This window comes from Ochotona curzoniae, unplaced genomic scaffold (genome assembly GCF_017591425.1).
Source record: "Ochotona curzoniae isolate NIBS_2020 unplaced genomic scaffold, NIBS_Ocur_1.0 contig_4714, whole genome shotgun sequence".
Taxonomy (NCBI): domain Eukaryota; kingdom Metazoa; phylum Chordata; class Mammalia; order Lagomorpha; family Ochotonidae; genus Ochotona; species Ochotona curzoniae.
This window is the reverse complement of record NW_024466365.1, coordinates 45,888-72,339: the sequence shown is the minus strand read 5'-3', so window position 1 is coordinate 72,339 and position 26,452 is coordinate 45,888. Positions and strand designations below refer to the sequence as shown.

General features: G+C 43.1%; 1 protein-coding gene across 1 annotated transcript in view; it reads right to left on the bottom strand.

The window, feature by feature from the left end:
- Nucleotides 1-19,762: 19,762 nt before the first annotated feature.
- LOC121161203 (beta-galactosidase-1-like protein 3) overlaps nt 19,763-26,452 on the bottom strand; it is a 49,062-nt gene continuing 42,372 nt past the window's right edge. The window contains exons 18-19 of the mRNA XM_040987514.1: nt 20,235-20,351; nt 19,763-20,082 (exon numbers count right to left, since the gene is read on the bottom strand). Coding sequence (XP_040843448.1) covers nt 20,017-20,082; nt 20,235-20,351 — 183 coding nt within the window. The 3' untranslated portion in view covers nt 19,763-20,016. The remainder of the gene's footprint in view (nt 20,083-20,234; nt 20,352-26,452) is intronic.

Genomic DNA, 26,452 nt, shown 5'->3' with positions numbered 1-26,452 from the left:
CGGCGACGCAAACGCAAACACATCCAGACCTCCACTGGGACCAGTAGAGGAGCAGAATGCCTACTGGGCCTCTACGTTTCCATAAATGAGTCAGGAAAGATAGAAATAAATGAACCAACTCCTCCTTGGTGGCTTCCTCACCTAGGGTGGTGTGAGCACTCTGCTGTGATGGATTTTGTATTATCAATATGAACACGACCTAGGGGAGCTCCCTGGGGGCCACACTATGCCTGAAGCCTGCCATCGAGTCTGGCCTGTACTTGCATGTCTCCTTGGCCCCTACCCATGCAATGGAGGCAGCTACAGTAAATTCCCTGAGTGTTCTCTGTGCAGATAACACACCCCAGAATCCAAACCTTGAGCCTAATATGTTTTAGAAGCTTTACATCAAACTCTGGAAATGCTAACAAATTTTTTGGCTGTTTTACATCAACTAAAACCTTCTGGTGGTGTTCCAAGTGTATCTGAAAGTTGTCCGTTAATAGAAGTAGAAAAATATAATATAAAAAATATAATTTTTGCTGCTAGAACATGTTTGTTAAAATATGCCATCTTTCATTAGCTGCTCTTGTGGCATACTATGTGTTAGAGCTAATTAACCACATACATTGTTCCATTGACATTTCTGAAATCGAAAGTTATCAAAATCTCTGAATGTTCTAGTTATTGATTTGCTCATAGATGTTAGAAGGAATGGAACAATAAAATATTTTCTTAGAGATCCATTAAAAATTGGAGTGCACCATGAGGGCTACCTCTCATGGAAAATAGAAAATGTGTTGATTGCCCCCAGAAAACCAGATCAAGTGAGTCAAGGCCCCAGTGTGCTGTTCGTTTGTTCCAGCCCTGGTCTTTCTGCTCTACCCTAAGTCCTGGTAGTTGGACCCTTGGGGCTGACCAGGAATCCTTGACAGATTATCTCATGTGCAGCTTGGTAAAGGGAAGGCAGAGGACTGCAGAGTGCAGAGCTGTGTCAGAATACATCTTCCCATTCCTTCTAGCCTTTAGAGTCACATCATTGGCAGCATGGTTGTGTGAAAACAGACTGGCATCTCTCTCATTTTCTATTAATAATTCCGCTTTTCAAATAAAATAAATCCAGGATTCTGTCCTGACACATGAATTCAAGTCCTGGTTGCTCCACTTCCAATCCTGGGAAAGCAGCAGAGGATGGCCCAAGTGCCCAGTACCCACAGAGGAGACATAGAAAGAAGCTCCCTGACTCCTATTGCAGCCACTTAGGAAGTGAACCAGCATTCTCTCTCTCTCTCTCTCCCTCTCTCTCTTTCTCTCTCTCGTTTGTGAACTTATTGACCCTTTCTTTTCTGACATTAAAACATGAATCAGTACCTCTTTCCTTGCTTCCAGGGGGCTTTCTGAGACTTTTCTCCCACAAAGAAACTTCCTTCAGGATTTTCAGGTAGCTGGGGACAAGGAGGAAGGACCACTCTTGGGTGCCAGTGTTTGCACACACTCCACCTGCTGACTCCCTTAACCTTATTTTATCTCTTGCTGCTGCTTTATAAGTCTCCAAAGAGTTACCTAGCCCAGTGTCTGATTTATGTTCTCACTCTCTTCTAAGAGAACTTGGGGGACTGGCTTCAGGCTGGCTTGCATCCATTAAGGCAGGAGGAAGTAGTGGAGAGTAAAGCAAATGGAAGGACAAGAGGCCAGTGCTGGTTCCTGCACATGCCACTCTGTGCAGCAGATAGGCCAATCTGTCCTACAGTTCCAGCACCAGTGGGTGCTGCAGCATGGCTCCACCAGGCCCATTCTCAGTTGCAATTCAATATAGGCCGACAGTTACTGCAGCATTTCCCAACCACGTCTGCCCCCAGTGCCAGTTTTCACACTCACTAATGAGAGCAGTAGTCCAACACGGGAGCCCCCAGCCCCAACCAGCACGAGGCTCGCTCCCAACCAGTGGGTGCCCCAGCCTAATCTGGCATGGCTTGCCTTGCCTCAGAATTCCCCCATGGATGCTGTAGCATGCTTCCTTCCAACCCGTCCCCAGTTCCAGCTTATACTGGCAGGTGTTGCAGCCTAACCCAGCCTGGCTAGCCCCCAGTCCCAGCCCTAATGTGCAATGCCTGGTGTTGCAACCCACCTGGCTTGCCCTACACCCCTTCCTTACTCCCACACTAGCAGTTGTTGTTGTGAACTGGCCTATCCCAGCCTGCTTCCAGACCTGACCCACATAATGCTAGCGGATACTGTAACCTGATCTTGTTGGGTTGCTCCCAGCCTCAACTTTAACAGTCACCAGTGGTGACTGTCCTGACAGGAATTTCCCAAACTCCTCTATCAAACCACCTCCCAGTCACAGATCTCACACACATTGGTGGGTGTTTGACCCATCCTGTCTTGGCCTATCTCCTGCCCTGACATTCACCAGCAGGTACAATGGCCTTGTCTGTCTGGCCCGCATCCATCCCAGCTCTCATTAGTGGGTGCTACAGCCCAGCTCCACCTAGTCCACCACCATTCTCAGCTCTCATGTGGTTCAGCAGCTGCCAGTGACCTAACCCAGCCTGTCCTATATCTAGTGTGGCTTTTGTGAGCTCCAGTGAGTACTGGAGCCTAGCCCAGTCTAGCATACTCCCATATATGCCAAGGAATGCTGCAGTCAAGTCCAGCCCAGTCCACTGCCTTCATTCTGGCTCTCACACTCACCAGTGGGAATCACAACCTTGCAAGGGATACCCTTAGCTCCTATTCCAGGCGTGTTCCCGGCCGCAGATGTTGCCTGTGCCAGTGGTAGCTCCAACCAGCCTATTTGGCTCATTCTCTGTCATGGCCCTTGCCATAAGCTACCTCACCCTGGCCTGACCCGGCCCTCCCCAGTCCCAGCTTTCACTGGTGGGTGCTCCAACCTAGCCCTGCCCATCCTTCCCCCATCCCCAGCTCTTATGTGAGCATGTGGGTATATATAGATACCTAGTCCAATATGGCCCACAACCTGTCTTGGCTCCCACATGTGCCTGTGTATGTTACAACTTGGTCGACCTTGCCCAATCTATCCACTGAGCCAGCCCACACACAAGCCAACAAAGAAGCCCTAATTGCTCTGGCCCACAACCAGCCTGAACTCTCATGCTCACCAGTGGGAGCTATAGCCTAGTAAGGGAGTTCTCCAATTTCCTGATTAGCCTACTCCCAAACCTGGGTCTCAGGTGCTAGGGCCATGTTCAGCATAGTCCATACCCCAGTCTCAGCCTTTGTGAGTGCTGAAAGATACTGCATCTGATCCACCCCACATTACATTCTTGTGTGTGCCTGAGGGTACTGCAGCTTGGGTCAAGCTGGCCTATTTGGAGCCACTGTATCTGTAAATATTGGTAAGTTCCATTGTCTTGCCTATCTCAGCCCATCACCACACCCCGCTCTCATGCAAACGCAGGCATTACAGACACATAGGAATGAACTCACAAATTTCCCCACTGAATCTCCACCCAGATTGGTTCTGTTGCGTGTGGGTTAGTGTCATGGCCTAGCCTACCATGCCCGCCCCATGCCCCAACACTCACTGGAGGGTAGTGTGGCCTAACCTGCAAGGCAGCCCCTGCCACCATGCCCCAGCTTTTATGTGCTTCAGGGGGTTGTGAATGCTGCCAGGTAGGCCAGCCCAGGTCTTCCATGTGGCAGGTGTCCTGGTCTGACCCAGACATGCCCTCTGGCTTCTCCTCTCCAAACCACCTGGCTTCGTTCCACTTATCTACCTGTGACTGCACTGGCTCTGTCCATGGATGTTCACCAGTAGTTATTCCTCACCTGCAATCTACTTCGTCAGACGTTCCCTCAAATACCCTCCTAGGACAATTGAAGACCACCCTGCCCACCAGTACATGACACAATCTGATTGCTGGCATTCCAGCGGCATGTCTTGCCAGCCTGGGTCACCACCCACTTTCCCAGGTCCATGCCTCAGGACAATCTGATGTCCGAGTTTCTGTGTGTGACTTTGGCTTTGTAGCATATGTCAACATGTTTGCATGTCCTGACTGTTTAAAGATTCAGGAACAGAAGAATGTATGTCTACACAAGCCATCAAATTTGTGACAGTTTTCAAAAATCCTCTGGAGAGGTATGGTGTCTGTGGCAGGTGCTAAGACCCCATTGGGAAACACAAATGCTGTGTAGCAGAGTATCAGGTTTCAAGGTGAGATGATATGAAATTCTGGCTTCCTATTGATTCCCACTCTGGGAGGAACAGGTGATGGCACAAGCACGTGGGTCTCTGACACCTGCAGAGGAGACCGTGATTTAATTCCTAGCCTCTGGCTTGGTGAGAGCAAAGAGCACATGCAAAGATTCAGAGATGACCCAGTTGCGTGTGGGTCAGGGAAACCAGATGGCTCAGTGTGTGCGTGTCTGTGTGTGTACGCATGTGTGTGCATGTGCGTGTGTGTGCACGTGCGTATGTGTAAGAACGGTCTGCAGAGGACAGGAGATGGAGGTACCAAATGTCAGAGAAGGAGCTGAATCATGCCCTGAAGGGAACAGAGCAGAGCCAGGCATGGAGTTGAAGGAGAGCAGGCATTCCACACATTACAGAGTTGGACAAAGAGAAAATCCACACAGGGGCCAGACAGGACAGGAAACTCACCAGCCTGAATCAGCCTGTTCCTTCCTTCCTGCAGATTGTGCTCTGCATACAGGATTATCCTAGCTGGCTGGGGAGACCATAGGCCATCCCTGGCCACACAATCTAAATCACTGCCCAGGAATGGTTTTTTTTAGGCAGAAACTTTTTTTTTGCCTAAAATCCTTGTGTTTCTTGTCCTCCGTGGACACACCACTCACCACACCACTCACCGCCCATCCAAGTGCTGTCTTGTTCCATCCACCACCCCCAAGATTTAGGAAAGTCAAAGTCTGGATGTGCACCATACATCCCAGAGGCATGCCACAGCTCCCAGAGCAGAAAATCCGGTATGTTGTGGCCCCAGACACTGGATGCTGCACAGCCCAGCCAAGCCTCCTGCGGGCCTCTCCCAGGCCTCCTCAGTGACTCCCAGTAGGGTCTAGCTCTTGGGACGTTGTCATGTGGAGTAGATCTTAGGGGACACAGACCAGCAGGACCTTATGTTCCCAGGGTACTTCCCCACAATTGCAGGTAGGATGGTAGGATTGTGTGGGGAGGTTACCCATGAATGCTCTGCACACAACTCAGGGCCCTACTCCTGTAAGACCACCGCAAATCCTATGCCCCTCATGGGGGTGACCTTGGCATTTCTCTGGAGTTACTTTCCCGTGTCAGTTTCAGGAGCTATCCATCATGCAGTGATCAGGCACAGTCCCAGATGTGTACCAGGATGACACAGAGCTGTGATCCATTCTGTGGAAGCATCCACTCCACTGTCAGATGGGGTAGAAGAGACACTCACAAGAGAACAACCCTCTCCTCCAGAAACCAGAACACAAATGGGTGGGTAAAGGGCCAGACGTCCTCTCCTTTCCCATGACATCCACTCACTCGCACTTTCCACGGGTGCCAGAGACCAACTACAGCTGACTTCAGAGCTCAAAAAGGATGCATGGATTGGCAAGAATGAAGACAAGAAGAGATGTGGAACACTAGGATGAGCTCATAATGGACAACTCAAAAAGGCCGCCTTCCTTATTTATGCACAAATCATCACAAACTTTTGTGCATACAATTGTTTTATTTTTAATTCATGATTAAAAGAAAGATGACAAAAACAATTTTTAAAAAGCATTCTTATCATTTTACTTTAAAGAAAACATTCTCAGTAAACCCATTACTCATTCAAACCTGCAGTCCCCCGGCTGAGGCCAGGAACTCCACGGTTGGCAGCACATGCAGTTACATAATGAAAGGTGGTTTACTTAAATCCAAAATCAAATTTCTAAAATTAAACTTAGGCTAATATTACTTCAAAATCAACAATATAAATTTTAAAAGAAAGCTTATAAATTAAAGGAACTTACAAAAGCATATGTCATAAATTCTTATTAAATCTTATAATCCATCATACACTAATTGGTATCACCTTCACCTCATACTGATTCAATTGCTTTTTGTTCCTTCGTTAAAGGGCAGTGGGAAGGATCAGGGTGGCTCAGCCTTTCCATGAACAGAGAGCGTTCACACTAAACTTCTCTTTATCTTTTCAAAATATTTTCTTCCCCTATATAAGTGTCAATATAAGCTGAAAGTTTCAAACCATGTTCCTCTAGGAGCTCATAACATTTATCTCCCTTTTAGAAGGTGCCCCGTGTACTTTTTGCTTTACGTGGTAGGAAGCCAAGGTGACTGTGTCATGCCATGTGTTATAGCAGCCCAAGGCCGCACAATAAGCAAACTCTTTTTGCCTCCGTGATTACCATCTGTTCTAAGATATTTAAGCTATTTCTTAAGGAGAGCATTATGCAACTTAGAGTGGGTTCTGGGACAAAGGGGGACATATAATAAGATATTTGGGTACAATATAGGCTCAATTGTGCTATTGTATGCTTTTACCTGTATGTCATTGTCTCAAGTTGCCGAAGACCCTTTACCCTAACATGATTGATAAAATCAGTATCAGGTATTACACCAGCTACAGAAATCATTTCACACTTGCAGAGAAACAACACCCTCAAGAGAATTTTGCAAAATATCAGAGAGGTGATCAAGTGTCTGTACAATGGGATTAAGCATCAATGAGATGATTAGAGAGACATTTAGCCAGGCCTTGCCACACAGCCAGAAACTCTTCATAGCCTTGCCAACAAGGGAGCTGCACTCCTTATACCCTTGTGCTGTCTTTCCCAACAGCATGGCTTCCCAGACACAGGCATCTTGGGAAGGTCAAAGTGCTGCCAAGGCCACAACCAACCTGCAGACCTGGCAGAGCCTGCTGGTACTCCGTCTGCCTCTGTCTGCTGCTAAAGCAGGCCTCATCCTGGTCATTCCAAGCATACAGTCACATGGACCTCCTGCCCTGCTCCCCGCAACAGCTGTTAGAGTGCACAGGTGATGTTTTGCACACTATGAGGTTGACTCCATAGGACCTTGCAAGGTGCACAGAGGGGACAGACACCATACAAGACAAGATCTATACAGACATTTAAGACTTTTACTTATGAGAGAGCAAAGTATATGGGCCCCTCAGGCAACCAAGGGCCCAGGCACCCAGGAGCCCTTAAGGGAGCAAAGGCTAAGTGACAGGAGATACAGACTCAGTTGAGATCTCGCTGGAGTCAAGGGTTGTGGAGGAGCTAGAGGAAAAGTAGACAGTGTCATTATGGATGAAGCTTTGAGACAAGCAGTCCTGCATGTGGTGGCTCCCAGTGCTCGGCAAGATGGAAGGTAGCTGGAACCCAGGGTTCCACAGGTTCTCACATCCCCTCTGCCCTGTTACCAAGTAGCAGGCTGAGCTCTGCAAGGTACTGCCTGGCCTCTGAGTTCTGGGGAACATTCAGCACTTTCACAAGGGTGATGGGATCCCCCGGGGCACTTTACCACAGGGGCCAAACCACCAATGTGCCCTGGCAACCTTGGCCTTGAACCTCACCCAGGCCTCTGTGTTGAGCAGGCAGCCCAGGAGCTCCCTCAGGGCCTCGCTGCAGGACCATGGCACCATGTAGCTGCCAACCACGATGTAGTTCTGTAGTTGCTCTGCAATCTCCCCCTGAAGGGCAGCATCACCATCAGCATTGCATAGAGGGCCACCCCCAGGTTCCACATGTCTGCCTGAAAGGCATCATATTCCTCCCGGAAAAGATTTCTGGGGCACAGTGCTCTGGGGTTCATGAAAGTCCCTTACCTGCATCTCCTCAGGCAGCCAGTGACTCAGCCCAAAGTTGGCCAGTTTGACATTCATGTTCAGGTCCAGCAACATGTTGGCTGGCTTCAGATCCTTGTGTGCACTGTGGCTGGTATGACAGTGGTCCATGGCCAAAACAATCTGGATGAACAGTGAGTAGTTCCATGAGCATGAACCCAAACTTGCCCTGGCACTGCTCCTCCAGTAGTTTCAAAATGTGTTCACATTGCAGGTTGCATGTCAGGCTCACTTTTCAGGCCGCACTGCTCAAGCTGGAGGCTCAGTGTTCCTGCAGGAAACTCTACCACCCATCTCTGCTGATGGCTGATTGGCAGGCGAGCTTCATCACGTTGTAGCCACCCTAGCTGATGATCTCCATTAGTGGCACCTGGGAAGCAGTGGATGGAAGCCCAGGTGGTGTACATGTCCAGCTTTCCCTGTGTGCTCTCTGAACTGCACTCTTGACTCACAAACATGTAGTGATGAGTTCCCCTGACTGAGCTACCTAAGAACAAAAAAGCTGAACTAGCTAGAATAAGAAAGAAAAAGCCACTGAATGCACTAGTGCTAGCAAGTCTGATCATGCGACATAAATGGGCAAGTACATACAAACAAAACTGAAAAAAAATGCGCAAAAACAAACTAAGCTAAATGAACACAATAGACAAAATTGAAAAAGAAACCAATAAACAAACAAAAAATCATATACCACATCAAGCAAGCACCACCACTAGAGGAGATGGGTCCAAGTCACATAGGTCAGCAATATAGTTTCCTGGGTAAAGAAGACAAACATTGAGGTCCAGCAAGAGGCTAAATACACATTTTTGGGAACTGCATCACAACAGTGGCTCCTTATGAAGTCTCAGCAAGATATGGACCAAGCAGCGCTACAGAAAATGACAGGCAATTTGCTCCAGAATGTCCTCTTAAATTAAAAATGAAGGCCCCAAGAGCTTTCTGCTTTGCTTAGTGATAGGGGTTGACAGAGTGGTCTTTTCATTTCTAGTTTAAAATAGTGATGCCATTTGAAACCCTCCTAACATTTACACTCAAAATTCGCATTCCTTTTGTTTTAACTCAGGGAGTGGTATGGTCTCAAAATGGTGGTTCATTTTTCTGGCATCCTGATGCTGAGACCAAATGTCCGGCTGCCCAAGACATCATCATCATGTTTCACACCAAAAGAGCTGAGAGAAGGGTGTCTTCAATGATCTTCATTTCCTTCTGAGATAACCACCAGATTTCTATCAGAAGGTTGTGTGGCAGAGCCACCTGCTGTGGAAAGTCACAGAGTGTCAGCCCAGAAAGCCACATTCTCCACCGTGGTCCTCGGAGCAGCAGGCAGTCCTCTGCTCTTTGCTGCTATTTTAGAGTTCTGGGTTTATTCCCAGTGTTCTCGAGGCTGGAGTGTCTAACACTGAGGCATCAGCAGAGCTGGTGTTTGGAAAGGGTTCACTCTTTGTTCCTAAGGTGCTGCCTTATTCACGGGGGCAATGAGGAAACGGAGAGCCAGGTGGCTGGTAAGGTTGGTTGAAGTTGCGTATGTGTGTGCAAATGGTGCTGTAGCCCTGAAGAAATTTACATGTTCTAGATCTTAATCCAAAGCCCAAACGTAAATTTTAAACAATGATAGTGACTCCTTAGTGTGTCCACAAAAGCTCATCCCAGCGCCAACCCAATTAAAATGCTAGCATCCCAGTTGGAATCCTGGCTGCTCCGTTCCTAATCCAGCTAGCTGCCTGCTACTGTGCCTGCACAAGCAGCAGAAGATGGCCTAGGTGCTTGGGTTCCTGCTGGCCACATGGGAGACACTGATGGAGTTTCAGAATCCTGGTTTTGGCATAGCCTAGCCCTGGCCATTGAGGCTACCTGGGACCTGAATGAGTGAGTGGAAGATTGTGTGTGCTTACTTATTTTGTCACAGACATGAAAACGAAGTCATTGGAGGTGAGGCAGGTTAACTCCAGCACAGTAGGCTGAAGCTCCCTGCCCTTGCCCAGAGAGCAGCAAGCCCATGAGGAGGACGGAGGATGCCCTTTTGGTTGGGGAAGAAGAAGGAATGAAATATGAAAAGTATTTGCACTGTTTTCCTTGAAGCTCAGGTGAAGACGCATTTTGAGTTCCCCTAGGCAGATAGCATAAGATAAAGCACAGGGTTAGTTGCAAAATTCACCAAAAGCTCAATTGAAAATGTCTTTAACTTCCAAAGAAATTTTAAAAATATATATGCATATTTTTAACATTTACTTTGTGGGTTTGTAGGCATGGGAATGGAATTCAAAAGCTTTTTTGTCTAAGTAAGCTTTGATTTCATTTTCTGTTAACCTTTTCCAGTCCCTTCAAATAATACAGTGCAAAGAACATTGGAGCTCCCATATGGACTGGACATCAGCGTCAGGATCCTCAGTGAAAGCGACCCTCACTCAGTGGTGCCTTCAGCAAAATGCCATGCTTGTCCTCACTCAACTGTACTGAGGGGCGACATCTCACTTTATACTTCGCCAATTCAACTTGGCTTAGAATCCAAAGGGAGTTCCTAGGGAAATGTGTTCCCTTGAATTTATTAAAGAAGTATTTGTTTAAAATTGGAGTGACAGGAAGAGGTAGAGACAAAGAGATTCTTTCATATCTGGTTTATCACACCCCCCTCCCCAAATGACAGCTGGGACTAGGTCACTCTGAAGACAGGATCCTGGAACTCTACCCAGGCAGGTCCCCACCTTGGGCTTCAGGGGATCAAGTACTGCTTTTCCAGTTATTATAGCAAGGAGTTTGATCACAGGCAAATGCAGCCAGGAACTAAACCCCATGCTCCTACATGCCTGGCTGGAGTCGCATCTAGTGGATTCGCTCAGTGTGCTGCCCCCACATGGACTCCTGGGCTTTAGATTCTAAACATGTAAAATAACAGACATAGTACCTAGTCCTGTCATACTGTTTCCCCAAGTACATATATCATATCCAATTTAGTGGTTCTTGTACCCATTCCCTACGGCAGAGCTGCTGTTATGGGAAGGCACGTCCCAGAGGTCAGATGGTCATAAACACATGAAGATACATGCTCTCCCCTGATGGTGGGTTTCCCAGCTACTCAGGGTCCAGGCAGGTCAGGGGTGGGGTATTCCACCTGGCAGAGGAATTGCTGAGTCCATGACTGTATAATCACTGGGAAGCAGGATTCTGTTACATCTGGGTAGGAAATTGAAGGATCCCTGAATCATACACATGAAGCCATCACTCAGTCACCATGGCATAGGGTGGTCATGGCCCTCCCCCAGACAAGCAGAAAAAGGCACTTTTCCCTGGAAGCAAAGGACAGGCCAACCCTACATAGTCCCTCTCTGTTCCCCAACACATCTTGTTCAGCAAGTGCCACAAACAGGTGTAGAGAAACCGGGAAATCTGAAGGGTGGGTGAGGAAGTTTCTGGAAGAGAAGGAAGAGGCAGCTCCAGTGTACACATGCTGCCCTTGGAAGCTGATGCTGTCTTCCCTTTAAGAGCCATCCCAATCCCTTCCCTGAATGGATCTATGAGTGAGAGCAGCGCCCTTCCAGCGTCCCCACAAAATTAGGAAAGTCATGGCTCAGCCAAGTGCACAGGACCTCCCCAGCTGACTGATGGCATCCGTATTCCCTCCAAAGCCACTGAGTGGCTCAGGGATAGCAGAACCCACAGAGGCCTTTGGTGACAATGTGGTCTGTGTTGGTCAGCACCTGCTCGGCTGTGCTGCGGTAACACACACCAGGCAGCTGTGGATTCCAGCAGCCAAGACGTTTTCATTCTTTTGTTTTGACTTGAGTGTTTATTAGTTATATGAAACTCTGAATGACAGAGATAGGGTATGTTGGAAAGAAATAGACAAACAGAGATCTTTTATCTGCTGGTTCACTCCCCAAGTGGCCACAAAAATCAGAGGCTCAGTTAAGTAAAAGCCAGGAGCCCAGGATTCCATATGGTTCTCCTGTGTGAGTAACAGGGGCCCAGGAGCTTTTGCAGTAAAAATAAATTCTTTTTTTAAAATGTGCTTTCCCCCTTTTTTTCTCCCTTGCCTCTCTAGGACTATTGCTTTTTAAGGCACAGTCCTTAAAAAAAGCAAGGGAGCTGAGACAGGATGTTTTAGCAGGGGAAACCTGAGGGCATGTCTGGGTCAGGCCAAAGCACCCAACCACATGGGAGGCCTGGACAGGGCTGAATGGCATTCCCTACCACCCACTATTGCTCAGAAAAGCTGGGACTGAGGGGGCACGTCTGGCTCAACTAGTTTTCGGTGCCTGTTCATGAATGTCAGAGCAGGGGGCAGGCCATGACAGGCTGGGCCACAGCACCCATCACAATGTGAGAGAACTGGATCTGGGGGCAGATTCTATAGTGGAATTATGAGCTCACTGATGTGGGACTATAGCACCTTCTGGTTTATGTGGAAAGCTGGGGGCAGTGACAGGCTGATCAGGCTAGACCACAGAACTCACCTGATAGGGACTCACCTGACATGGAAGTTAGAACTGGGAAAACACTTGGTGGGGCCAGTCTACAGCACCTGCTGGCAATGCAAGAGTGGGGATGAGGGCAGACCATGTCAGGCAGAGCTGGTGTTCCTGCTAGCATATTTGAGATCTGGAGCTGAAAGCAGACCTGTTAGGGAAAATGGGGAAACTCCTCTACTAGGCTGCAACTCTCACTGGGGAGCACAGGAGACAGGGCTGGGAACAGGTCAGGCCATGCAAGACTGGGCCAAACCATAGCACACTGGCACGATGGGGTGTGGACCATGCCAGGCTAGGGTACCACACCTACTAGTTTACATGAAAGATAGAGATGGGAGTAGACTGGGTAGGGCTAGGCTGCAATACCCACCCTAGCCCAGCCTAGCCCATCCCAAGACCCAGCTCTTATGTGACTGGTCAGTGCTATGACATAGCCTAGCCAGTCCCACACCCATTTTGGCTCTCATTCAATTTAATTTTGTTAGTCACAGGTATCTGGCAGGTCAAATTATACAGAGTCACCAAGACTAGTCATCAGAAGTTCGTTGACACTTTATATAACTAACATAAATTGCAATAAAGGAAGTTTACTGATAAATTTTAAGGAAAAAAAAAGGGGAGGAATATACATTTTTAAAGATTTGTTTATTTTTACTGCAAAAAAAAAAAAACAGATTTATAGGGAAGGAGAGACTCAGAAAGCTCTTTTTTTTTCTTGTGGTTCACTCCCCAAATGTCTACACAGCCAGAGCTGAGTTGATCTGAGCCCAGTAACCAGGAGCCCCTTCCAGGTCTCCTATGGAGGGACAGGGTCCCAAGGCTATGAGATCCAACGCTGCATGACAGAGGGTTAGCCAGTTGAGCCATCATGTCAGCCCTCACAAAGTTCTACTTTACAAAGGAAGACTTGTAAACAGCAGTGTCTCAAGTGCCAAAGGACCCACAGATCTCTGTTTCAAGAAGCAGCTGTCCAGGGCCAAGAGAAGGAAGTGTTTTGTGTTTTGGGCTGTAATGCAGGCATGAAGGAAAACAGGCTTCTGTGTTCTGGTGAGGTCTGCATGATGGCGAGGTGTGAAGAGTTCTACAAAAGAAGACTCAGAGAAAACAAAAATAAATAAATAAATAAAATCGTGGCCATGCGTAAATCTCTGATTTGAACAGAGGGGATCCTTTTCCATGAACAATTATTAAATTTGCTTCAGGCAGTAAGTCTTCAAAGTTTTAGGGGGGACTTTTCCCACATCACATTTTCATGAGGAGGAAAAATTATAAAATCGTGGGATGTATCATCTAAGGCAGACTATTCTTATCCACACAAAATAAAGAGTGACCAAAATGAAAGGGGTGAACAAAGTCAGGGACACTTTGCTCCGACTCATCACACATTACAGGGAAGAGCTATAATAAGATCTTCAGAACATGAGTTTTGATTGCTTTGATCTGTGGAGCATAAACAGACCCCACTCAGAATCATTGCTGTGTCTTTTTTGGTTGTTGTTAAATTTTTATTTTGAATTTTTGAATTTTAGGATACAATTTTGTATAGACTGGGATTTCCTTCTCCCCCCAAAAACAATACTGTATCTTTTGTTCAGGATTTTTGTTTTGTTTTTCTTTTCTTTATTTATTTATATTTTTATTTATTTATTTATTTAATTTTTGCTCAAGGGGGAGCTGCTAAAGAATTTTTTGAAATCTCACATTTTCTTTCTTGGTTAGCAAGTTTCTTCTGCAAAACCTGTTACTGAACTCTTTTTTCCTGACTTATAAATTTCTGTGCTTATGTGCTATTATTTAATATCTGCATCTTGAATATCAGATATTCAGATATAAAGAAACGTGGAAGCTGTCTGGAAGTTTGGTGATGAAATTAGTCACATTCTGTCTCTTTTATAAAATTAAAGTTTAGTCTAGTTCTAAGTCCAGCAGGATAAAATAGGAATACTTATAGGATACTTACAGTTGTACATACGTGTATCATGCTTATGTTGCACGATTGGTTAGCTATTTGGAACATATTTTGAAGCACAAAATGAACAGGGCCAAGCGAATTTTTTTGTTAGAGAGATACAAAAAGCTTTTCTATCCCATGTTCCACTGAGCAGCTTGCACAACTGGTATTGGATCAGGACAAAACCATGAGCTGGGAGCTCCGGCAGAGGCTCCCTCTTTGGTACTCTATTCATAAGCTGCTTCCTCCGGGAAGGTGCATAAACAGGGAGCTGGAGTCAGAAACACGGCCAGGACTAACCTCAAGGCACTGTCGCACAGGGTGTGGCATCCCAACCGGTATCTTACCTCCCGCACCACAACCTTCATGACGCCAAGAGATTTGGTGGGAAGAGGGAATTGAAATTCATTAAAAACATGAGGTATATAGAAATGCAGTGGGTTAGTTACAACAGGTAACAACCCTGGTTGGATTTCCTGCTCCACTCCTGATCCTGCTTACTACTAATTAAAAACCTGGAAGGCACCGTGGATGAAGTACTTGCATCCTTGCCTGGAAAATCAATCTGGGATTCCTTGCTCCTGCCTTTGATATGTCCTAACCCAATGCTTTCTTTCAAATAAACAATTTGTAAATGCCATTCTAGTGGCAGTTTTGGCTTAGTGATATACACTTCTGCTTAGGCTCATTCCACCACTCCCAGCTACATATGCTAGTTTCCTGCTAATTCAGACTCTAAGGGGCATTGCTAATGGTCCAAGTACATAACTTTCTGTTATCCAAGTGGGCAACCTGTGCCAAGTTCCCAGATTCCAGCTTCAGCCCAGTAAATAGTTGTAGGCATTTTTCGAGTGAACCAGCAGGTGGCAGTCTTATGTCCTTCTGAATTCCTCTGTCTCCTGCGTGAATGCATGAGTGAATAAATAAAGTCCAAAAGTTCATGCTGGCTAAACAGAGCAATGCAAACGCAACAGAGACTTAGCCAGGTACTTAGCTGTGTAAGAATTGAAAAAACTATATGATATTCTGTATAAAAAAAATAAGAAGTACTACAGGGCCATTTGAGGATAAGACATCAATGGAGTAATTTTCATATGCATCATAACGCTTCGTTGTTTTGGATCCCTTAATAAGAAAAGCTAAATAATCTAGAACTAGGTATGGTTAGAGGTAGCGTATGGAATAGGGTAAGAAATCAGTGAGATTACCCTTTGCCGGATATGACTGAACTAAGTGTGCAAATATTTGTCTCTCTTACAAGATAGTGAGAATAGTAAATGGTCTGAGAAAAGAACACCAATGCCTTCATTGACTGTGATTTCAGTATAAATCGAAGCATTGAAGTTTAAACTATTATCCATGGATTCTTTTCATACATCACACAGTATCTAATACCGTCATGGAATAGGTGGATATGCTTTGAAGATATAAGCTTCTGGGTGCAGAATTCCTTGGATTGGATTGGAATAGATCCCATCGGATTTAATTCTGAGGACACAATCAGCATCTGCAGTTACTCTGTGTAACAGGATCATAGAAGTTTTGGATCTAACTGTCATCTTGACCTTTTTGTAAACTTGATGATCACCCCGAGTTTCATAGCATAAATGAAGTGGTTAAGACAATTTACTATTCATAATTGATGCTCTTGTCTGAGGTTAAGATGTATTTTATCTTATACTGGGATTGCCTCTTATGCTGTTAAGTTTTTTTTTTAAAAGGGCCAGGCCTATTTCATCAATCAAAGAACCAATTTCTGCTATAAAACATTTTCTTTCTAGTGGCACCAGGGCCATATGTCCTGCAGCCACCCCAGACCCTACTTTACCCATGCATCCCCCAGTAAGCTGCATCATTTGCAGTCTCAGATTTATCCCCTTGTTGATCTCATGGCCCTTTGCACGATAAAGCAGGATTTCTGCAACAATTACTGAGTCAGCAGAGACACAGAGGAAATGGGCAAAACAAAGGAAAATTGCCGGTGAAATTACAGCTTGGCTGTTTATGTGGACCCCGTAGCTTGTCTGCTAGATTCTGAGTCCCTAGTTCACAAGTAAAAGAAACTATGCCCAATTTGAAAAAAAAAAAAACTGAGTGTGTTCCCAATTGGGTGCACCTATCTCTTAGTTGCATAAGAGAGGAAAATAAACTCAGCTTGGAGATGCAGAAATAAAGCAGCTAAGTAGAAGACAAGCATGGGAAAAGCCTCTAGGTGTTTATGCTCCTCAGTGAAATATGAAGTGTGAATAATGCTATGTTGGTTGCTTTAGGGAAAGATTTAAGGAACAATCAAAAGTTATGATCTTCCCATCAATGAATGTGGGCAACCCTTGCAGATTGTTTCCCTGCATTCTCTTTGGAGTGGGTTCAGGTTTCATCCGAAAGGGAGGTCTCATATAGAACACAGGACAGCCTGAGGTCTCATATAGATCTCACAGTTGCGGGCTTGCGTGATGGCTCAATTGGCTAATTCTCTATCTATAAAATAAAATAGCCAGACTATAATGTATGAGCACCAGATCACCTCCTGGCTGTTTCATTTCCCATGCAGCTCCCTGTTTGTGGTCTGGGAAAGCAGTGAAGAATAGCCCCAAACCTTGCAAACCTTTACTCACATGGGAAACCTGCAAGAAGCTCCTTCCTCCTGGATTCAGATTGGCTCAACTGTGGACACTGAGTCCTCTAGGCAATGGAGAACACATTCATGCCTTGGGTGTTTCAAATGGAAAACAAGTAAGCCAAAATCTAATAACCTATTTTAATTGATGCTTGAAGACCAACACCACGCTCAGAAAAATAGGAAGAACCTTTCTATTTTTCCTAGTGGTGCTTCATGTTTATTTTCTATGCATAGAGAAGCTTCCATTACCAGTGATAATCAGTATATATGTTGTACAGTCACAAAACATACATAAGTTACACTTTGTAATATGAAGCATAAATGTTTTTCTGTCAATTCCAAGTCAGAAAGTTATTGCATGTTTGTGTGTGCAACCATTTATGTGAACTTGCACCATGAAAGGCCAACAGGACTGACACCAAACCAAAACTCAGGCCTCATTTTTGTGCTGTTTTCATTCTTCTTGTGAAGCCATTCCTTAGAGCCTATTTTGCTACCTATTTCTAGATGAAACTCTCCTTTCCCAAAGCAATTGAAATAATTAATATAATTTATTCTGATGTTTAAGTTATACATTGATTTTCTAAATTTGTTTTCATTTTATTTGGAAAATAGAGAAACACATAGAATGAAAGAAAAGAGGAGAGGAAGAGAAAAACATGTTTATGCTCTGATTCACTCTTCAAAATATCTACTGGGCCAGCACTGGGTAAGGCCAAATGCAGGAATGTAATTGGCTCTTCCTCTTGAATGGCAGGGATACTGGCAAAAGAATGCATGCTAGCAGGAAAAGGTATGTGAAGCAGAGTAGGGGAGCCCCAGATCAGGGACTCTGATATGGGACGCAGGCACATCTTGTAGCCAAAGGTCTAGTCACGAAGACCAAGGCATCTTAGCTATTATACCAAATGTTCCACAGGTAAAAAGTACAAAATTGATATCATCTTGCAGAAGTAAGAAACAAAATGGCCACATTTTAACCTTATAAAAAAATCGGATTTAAATAAATCAAGGACCTAAATGTGCACCCAGAAAACACCAGATTATTAAAGGAAAACATAGGAAGAAAATCTTCACAGAGTACACAACTGATAGAGGACTGGTATTTAGGACTTAACAAAGAGCCTCAAAAATTCAGTGACAACCAAACAACCCTGTGAGTAAATGGACAAAGGAAATGAGCAGGCATTTTTCAAAAGAACAAATTCAAATGGCTAACAGACATAAGAAAACTGTTCTGGCTCCCTAGCTATTAGGGAAATACAAATAAAAACCACATTGAGATTCCACCTAACTCTGGCCTACATTTGGAAATGTACAAACAACACCTACTGGTGTGCATGTGGGGAAAAGGTACCCTCCTCCACTGTTGATGGAAATCTAGGCTAGTGCAGCCACTATGGAATTGATCCACTATAGAATTCAGCTTTCCCATTTCTGGGAACATAGCAAATGGGAGTGAAATAGCTAAATCTACATTGTCAGTATGATACTAAATGTTCTTTCTCTATACCTACAATGCCATGATAAACTTAAATAACAGAGTATGAAGCTTGTAACTATTATACAGGACTATACTACTGTAACAAAATGGAGGAAATAATGAGAGGAGGAAATAGGGAGAAAAGGAATGGGAAGGGGGAATCCCTCTACCTACAAAAATGTTTCAGGGAAAATAGTAAAAATAATACAAAAACTCTTTAAAAATAACATAAATTCCTGATAATAATGGCAATACAGAATCCTTACACACATGCAATGCTTTATTTGCTTAAACTGGCATAGTATGTGAATACACTGATGTGCCTGCCTTGAGAAGACAGGGTACTTTTCATGATCCTTGCTGAAAGACATGACTATTCTTCCACAGGTACAAAAGCTGAGAGCACACAGCAATTTAGAGAGAATTTCTATGATCTTAAAATGCAATATTACTCCACAGACATATTTTTGGATCTCATGGTTAAGGTTTTTTTGTTTTAAGGGATTTCAGGTAAACAATACAGTGGTACCTTAAGTCTGCCACCATTGTTATTATTTAGAGAGCATAAAACAAGTTTTGCCTACAATATGAAGAACTTGGATGCTTCATGTTACTGGAGGAATGGAAATGGTGCATTTTTGAGTAGTGAAGCCAATGCTTGTGTCACGTCTGAACTGCAATGTCATCATCAGCAGCATAAGCTGTTTTTCTCTTTCATGTTAGTCCCACAGAGTTCCTAACTTAGAAGCTACACACCCAGAGAATCAATATTTATGCAAGAACTGAGTGACCACATGGTCCAGTTCTTCAGTGACACAGCCATGCAGCTGAGGAAGTACAGAGAAAGTAATCTGACTCTGTTGTCATTTCTAAAGGTGATTCCTTCGTTATTGTAGGTACCAGTATTTTCTAAATAATCTTAAGTCCTACCACAGAACCATATTTACTAAAATATCATTCACTTGTTATTATACAATCATTTGAATTTCGAGCAAGTACTGTATCTTGTTTAGAAGAACTTTTTAGCTTCTTATGACCATTTGACAATGGCTTGATTACTGATACGAATCACAAATATGTGAAAAGTCTCAGTAAGTCTTGACTACATCCTGTCAACTAATGAGGTAAAAGACATGGAGGGCTCTACGGTGGCTTCGGACGTATCTTAAATGAAGTAGCAAATTTCACTGTCTTCTCTGATAACTTTCCACTATGTACGTTTGCAGAGAAATCCCTAGGGACTCTGTCCATTGTTCATTGTTCTCTCCATCCTTGCTCCTATATCAGGTGCACGCCTGCACACACACACACACACACACACACACACACACTTGCCAGTCATGAGGTTCTGTACTGTCCCTGGCATGAGGACAACAGCACCACTACTCTCCTCCACTCTGGAGACCTTCACCCATTTGTCCACTTGAATATCATGAAGCAGAATAAAATTTTTATCTTATTTTTATTCATAGCTGACTTGACAGCACATTCGATTAAATAAGCAAGTAATGAGCAATAAATCTTCACTAGAAAATCCTGTCATTAATGACTCTGAAGCCTTCTAAAGTCTGAAAACAGGTACACGCAGGTGCACTATAAAGCACATTTAGATCTCATTGGTTCTAGATCATTTTTGCATTTTTCTTGTTATAAAAAATTCCAACTAGATGTCTTCTTCCTCAGAAACATTTTTAAAAACACTCTTACACAACATGTTTATTTGTAAATTCGATTGATGTGCCGGCCTCTAATTTCTCCAGCAGTATAATCTAGGAACAACAACAACAAAAAAAAAAGGTCAACAGTAAGAAAGGCTAAAGCTATTTATTACATGATGAGCAAGAAATAGAGATTCCCATTTGGGCAATGAAGGGCAATGTGAAGTTGTGTGCATCACTAGGTAAGGGTTCAGTAGCCTCACCTCGTTATCTCCTGGATGAAGCCAGACACCAGGAAGATAAAGTGTCTCCTGGGGTCCGATGTTCCAATATCGTCCAAGGTTCCGTCCATTGATGAACACAAAGCCATTATTCCAGTCCTAAAAACAATGGAGAAGAGTCATAGGACAGGATTCATTCAAGCACGGGAAAATGTAAGGCATCTGGGGAGAGGAAAGCAAGACTGAGGTGCTTTGCAACAATGAAAACCGGTACTGAGTTTAGAATGCGATGTAATCTAGAAATCCAGCCCTGCTGCTCACGAATAAAAGAGAAACGTATGTGGAATGAGCAAGGTAGATAATGGTACCGTTCTTCCTTCCACTAAGTAATAAATACCAGAGGTGAACAATGCTACTGATAAAAATCTAGACAATCTTTACTGATCAACAAGTAATAGCATGAGAAATTGCAGGAATACAGGAAGAACAGAGAGAAGAAACTAAGGAACCATCCGGGTGGTTAGGACCAGCTTTCCTTTCAGAAAGAGCTTTCTGAAAAATAGAGAAGGGCTACTCATAGCTCAGTAAGATTAAAGGAATAAACATTGAATGACAGAGAACCTTTTAATATGTCCTTGGTTATTGGTGGTAGGGAAGGCTTGCAATGCTGCTCATCCCCAGTTCTATGCCCTGAATGGGATCCTGGGACAGATTCCCCCATACCCTCAGTCCAGGCAAAAGTCTTATCTCAAATCTGAGGATGGTGAAGGCAAGCTAGACAGCTGCAGCTAGGCTTCAAGCTGACAGCTCCTGGAACTAAAGGCCCTCATTTACTGAACAATGACATGTGCTTTGCTTAACTGGTGCAAACCACATTTTTTTTTTTTACAGATTTACTTATTTTTATTGGCAAAGCATGTTAACAGGGAGCAAGCTCTTCTGCCTGCTGGTCCACTCCCCGAATGGCCGCAATGTCTGCAACTGAGACAATCTGAAGCCAGGAGCCTGGATCCTCTTCCAGGTGCCCATGCAGGTGCAGGATCCCAAGGCTTTGGTACCTCCTCTGCCGTTTTTCCCAGGTCATAAGCAGGGGGCTGGATGGTAGAGCAGGCAGGACATGAACTGGTGCCCATATGGGATCTTGGCACATGTAAGGATTTAGCCACTGAGCCATTGTACCAGGTTCAAACTACAAATCTTGTATTCACATTTTTTCTGGTTGCTCTGTAAATCCTTTCTTTCTTTCTTAAATTTCAGTTCCAGTTTGATGATATTCTGAGTTGGTAACACTTGATTCTTTTGTATATTCCTTGTTATCTCATTTTGGGGGGCTTATTTTATTATTTTTATTCAAAAGATATACAGAGAGGAGAGATAGAAAGGAAGACCTTCCAACTGTTGATTCACACATACACACAAATCGCCAAGTAGCTGCAATGGCCAAGATGAGCCGATCCAATGCCAGGAGCCAGGAGCTTCTTCTGAGTCTCCCACATGGGTGCAGGTCCCAAGGCTTTAGGCCATTCCTCTACTGCTTTCCCAAGGCACAAGCACGGAGCTGGATGCGAAGTGGGGCCTCCAGGATTAGAACCGGGTCCCATATGGGATCCTGGGCTTGCAAGTCAAAGACTTTAGCCTCTAGGCTACCATGCCGGGCCCTCCTTTTTAATCTCAATTTTGTGTTCTTATTTCAAAATAACTTGTTATATTCTAAAGAAGCTTTTGTAAACTTCTTGGTAGCCAGAAAAAAAATAGTAAAAATAAAAGCAAAGAATTAAAGTATGTCACTAATAATTCACTTGACTACATTTAAAGACAATAATGTATGAAGAAATAAGGAAAACAATAAATGAAGGAAGGGAGGAAGGAAGAAAGAAAAGAGACAAAGAAAAAAGAAAACAGTATCAAAATGGCAATAATAGAACTGTGACTTAAATGTCACTTGACCAAATGTTCCTGCAAAACTCGTAAAATGACTTGACGAATATGAAAATAAGATTCACCTTGAGTTGATTTTTTTATATGGTGAGTTGCATGTAAATAATTCGATTCTCTCCATATCTGCATCCAGTTTTGGAAACCTCATTTGCTGAAGAGATTATCCTTACTCCAATGTATGATCTGAGCACTTTTGTCAAAAATCAGTAGGCTAGAAAAATGATGGTGATATTTCTTGTCTTTATTTGTTCCATTGACCTATGTCTTCAGGGTTTACACCTTTACCATGCTGGTTTCATTATTAGAGTTTTGAAGGAAGAGACTGATTCCTCCAGCCTGATTTTTCTTGCTCAGTTTCACCCTGGGTTTTGGGGGACCCTTTATAAATCTTAGTTTGTTTCCCTAATTTTGTAAAGATGTTATGTATCCATAAGGATTGCACTGAATCTGTAGATTTTTCAAAGTAATAAATACATTTTAATTAGCTTAACTTTTGATCTGTGAGCAAAGAACATTTTTAAAATTTTTTTGTTTCCTTGATCTCTTAACTCTTCATTTTCATAGTAAAGATTTCATTTGTTTAGGCAAATTTATCATTAAATATTTTATTTTTTCTGGCTATTCTGAATGAAATCTCTTCCTTAGTTTTTCTTACAGTGAGTTCACCATTAATGTATTAAATCTACAGACTGTGGTATGCTTATTTTGTAATCTGCAACTTACTATAATAACTTTCTGGTGGAGTGTTTAGGTTTTTGTATGCATAACGTTATGTGCAAACAGAGACCATTTGAACTTTCATTTCCAATTTCAAAGCCCTTTCTTTCATCTCCCTAAATGCTCTTGCTAAAACTCCCTATTCTACATCCAATAACAGTGACAAAGAGGATTTTAAAAAGTAGCAACATTTTCTGATCTGAAGAGAGATGCTCTAAATGTTTAGTCATTTACTGCAATATTGGCTATTGCTTTGTCACAAAGTGTCCATGATTTTTGATATGCATACCTCCTATATCTAACTTGTGGATGTTTCTATCACAAAACAGCATTGAATCTTATGGCAAGCTTTCTCTGTATGTATGGAAAGGAACCTAGGCCTTGTGTCCTGTTATTCTTGGTATGATTGACAAGGTCTCTCGATTGTGAATGCATTTCTTGGATAAATCCTGCCTGATCACCATGTATGATCTATTTATGTGACTTTTGGATTTGGTTTGCCTGCATTACTTGTAACAAAATGGTGCCAACAGGAAACGATTATGTTCCGTGAAGTAAGTCAATCCCCAAAATAAAAATAGCATACATTCTCTCTGGTAGAAGGCAACATTCATGCAAAATTCAAACCAAGTGGATATATAAGGGAACATGTATATACATATGTTCTTACAGATGAACTATATAACAGACTAACATCACAGGAAGTTAAGATAGATTGTTGAATGCATCTCTGCTCCTGAATAAAGGAGGACTCACAGTGCAACTGTTTACGGTACCTTGACAATATGACATTGGAACTTCTACCGTTGTCTACACCTACAAGGCCAGGATAAACTTGCATAGCAGAATGTTGGGCTTGTGACTCTTGCTGAAGGACTATACATGTAATAATACGGGGGAAAAGAGTGAGGGGAGCATGGCCTGGCGTGATAGCATAGCAGTTATAAAGTCTTCACCTTGAATGCACTGGGATCCCATATGGGCACCAGTTCTAATCCCAGCAGCCCCACTTCCCATCCAGTTCCTGCTACTGGCCTAGGAAAGTAGTCAAGGATGGCCCAAAGCCTTGGGACCCTGCACCTATATGGGAGACCCGGAAAAGACTCCTGGCTTAGGATTGGCTCAGTTCCAGCCGTTGTGGCCGCTTGGGAATGAATCAATGGACAGAAGATCTACCTTTCTGCCTCTCCTCCTCTCTGTATATCTGCTTTTCCATAAAAATAAATAAAATTTAAAAACAAAAGAGTTCGGGGGGAGAATGGGGATGGAGGAAAGGGAGGTGAGGGGGGAATCCCTACACCTACAAAACCACATCATGAAAAAAAATTAACAAAAAGAAATGTCTAAAAATGAGATGCACTACACACAAAAACAGAGAATAACCACCATCAAGAAAGATTACGAAGACTGAAAGTTTCCTAGTAAAACTACCTTTGAGGGCGCAGTGTGCTAGCGTAGTGATTCAGGTCCTCGCCTTGCACACCCCGGGATCCCCTATGGTCCAGGTTCTAATTCCAGAGGCCCTGCTTTCCATCCAGCTCCCTGCCTGTGGCCCGGGAAAGCAGTCGAGGATGGCCCAGGGGACTCTGCACCCACGTGAGAGACCCAGAACAGCTCCTGGCTCCTGGCTTCAGATCAGCACAGCACCGGATATTGCGGTCACTTGGGGAGTGAACCATCAGACAGAAGATCTTCCTCTCTGTCTCTCTTCCTTTCTGTATATCCACCTTTCCAATAAAAATAAATAAATCTTAAAAAAAAAACTACCTTTGAAATCCAAAGTAAGCAATGAGAATACATGGAAAATGAGAGGAACAATTCATTACATGTTAGCAGCAACTCTGAATGCGAATGTCTTAAATGATCCAATCTAAAGACACAGACTGGCAAGAAACATCTGCTTGCTAAACAAGGAACCCTTCACTAACAAAGATATATGAATGAACATGACAGAACATGTGAAAACTTAGTGAATACAGAAAAATCAGTATGAAGAGAGAAGTTCATGTCAAATAGTGCTTATAAAAAGAAATCAAATCAGGGTCGCTCCAGAGCCTCCCACCCCCACAAAAATTAGATTAGATGGACAAAGACCAATAAGGAAAGCTTAGAATCAGACAGGAAACAGCTTGGACTCATATATACCTTACTAGTTAGGACACAAAGATGAGTTACTTCTCACTAATGTATTGAAGATTTCTCTGCACATCCTTCCTAAAACTGTTCTGTGCCTCAATTGTTGACATATGCCTAGTTAGAGTTATAAGCCAGTTTGGACTATCCTAAAATTCACCAAGTTCAGTAAAGATTATGCTTCAATGCTATAAACTGCTATATATAAAAATGAAAATAGACACGAGACAGCTGAATATAACCATTCTAAGGTATATAGCAGCCAGTCGCGTATAAACCAAAATTGAAATGTCAATGAAGTAGTCACAGGATATGGTTAAGAACTTGCATTTTTTTTAACATATGGGTCACTCAATACCATGTCAATTAACTCCATAATGTTGTAAATTGTTGTTGATGTTATGTTGTGGCTTTTAATTGATCGGGATGATATTCTGCCAACTCTACTTTCAGACCACAGACAGTCTCCCAAGGAAACTGTTGAATTTATCTGGACAATAAGATGCTGGACTTTCTGCATGGTCCGTCCTGCAATGAAGGAATCATTGCTGAATATGAACTATAATACTGCAACAATGTGGATGAATCCATCATGAGGGGAGGGATTGGGGAAATACCAGAGCCTATGAAACTGTGTCATAAAACCAAATTTAAAAAATAATAATAAAACAAATATATTTTAAAAAGGAAATCAGAAAGGCATCAAATGAATTATCTATTCAAGCATTTCAAAGATCATGAAAACAACAAATCAAACCCTAAAACAGATAAAAGAAAAATACTTAAAATGAAAGAATAAAACAAATTGAAACAGAAAGTATACATAACACCAGTGAATTCACTATTTTTTAAATATATATGAGCAAAATAGATGCACCATTGGCCCAACAAACCCAAAAAAGACATAGAAAACAGATACAAATAAAAGATGACATATAAAAGGAGATATAACAACAAACATTACAGATAATAAAAAAGAATCATTAGGAATTGCTACAAGCAGCTTTCTGTCAACAAATTGGAAAATAGTGAAAATGAATAAATTTCTAAACACATAAAATCTACCTAAATTAGGTCAGCATGACATAGAAAACCCAGCTAGACAAATTATTATGGCAGATATCGGATCAGTAACAGAGAACCTCCCAGCAATGAAAAGGCTAGTACTAGATGGCTGAATTTCACCAAAGTTCTCAAAAAGAAATGACTGTAGTCCTCAAACTATTAAAAACAACTGACAGGCAGTAAATCCACCCAAACTGCCCTAATATTAATTCCAAAAACAAAAAATATATGCAACAAAGAAAAAAATATCCTTGATAAAAATAAGTGAGAAAACTACCAACAAAACTCTAGCTAACTGAATCCAGCAACACATCAGAAAGGTCATTCACTGAGAGCAAGTGGGATTTATCTCTGATATCCAGGAATGATCCAGCATATGCAAATCAATAGATATAACATTAATTAAT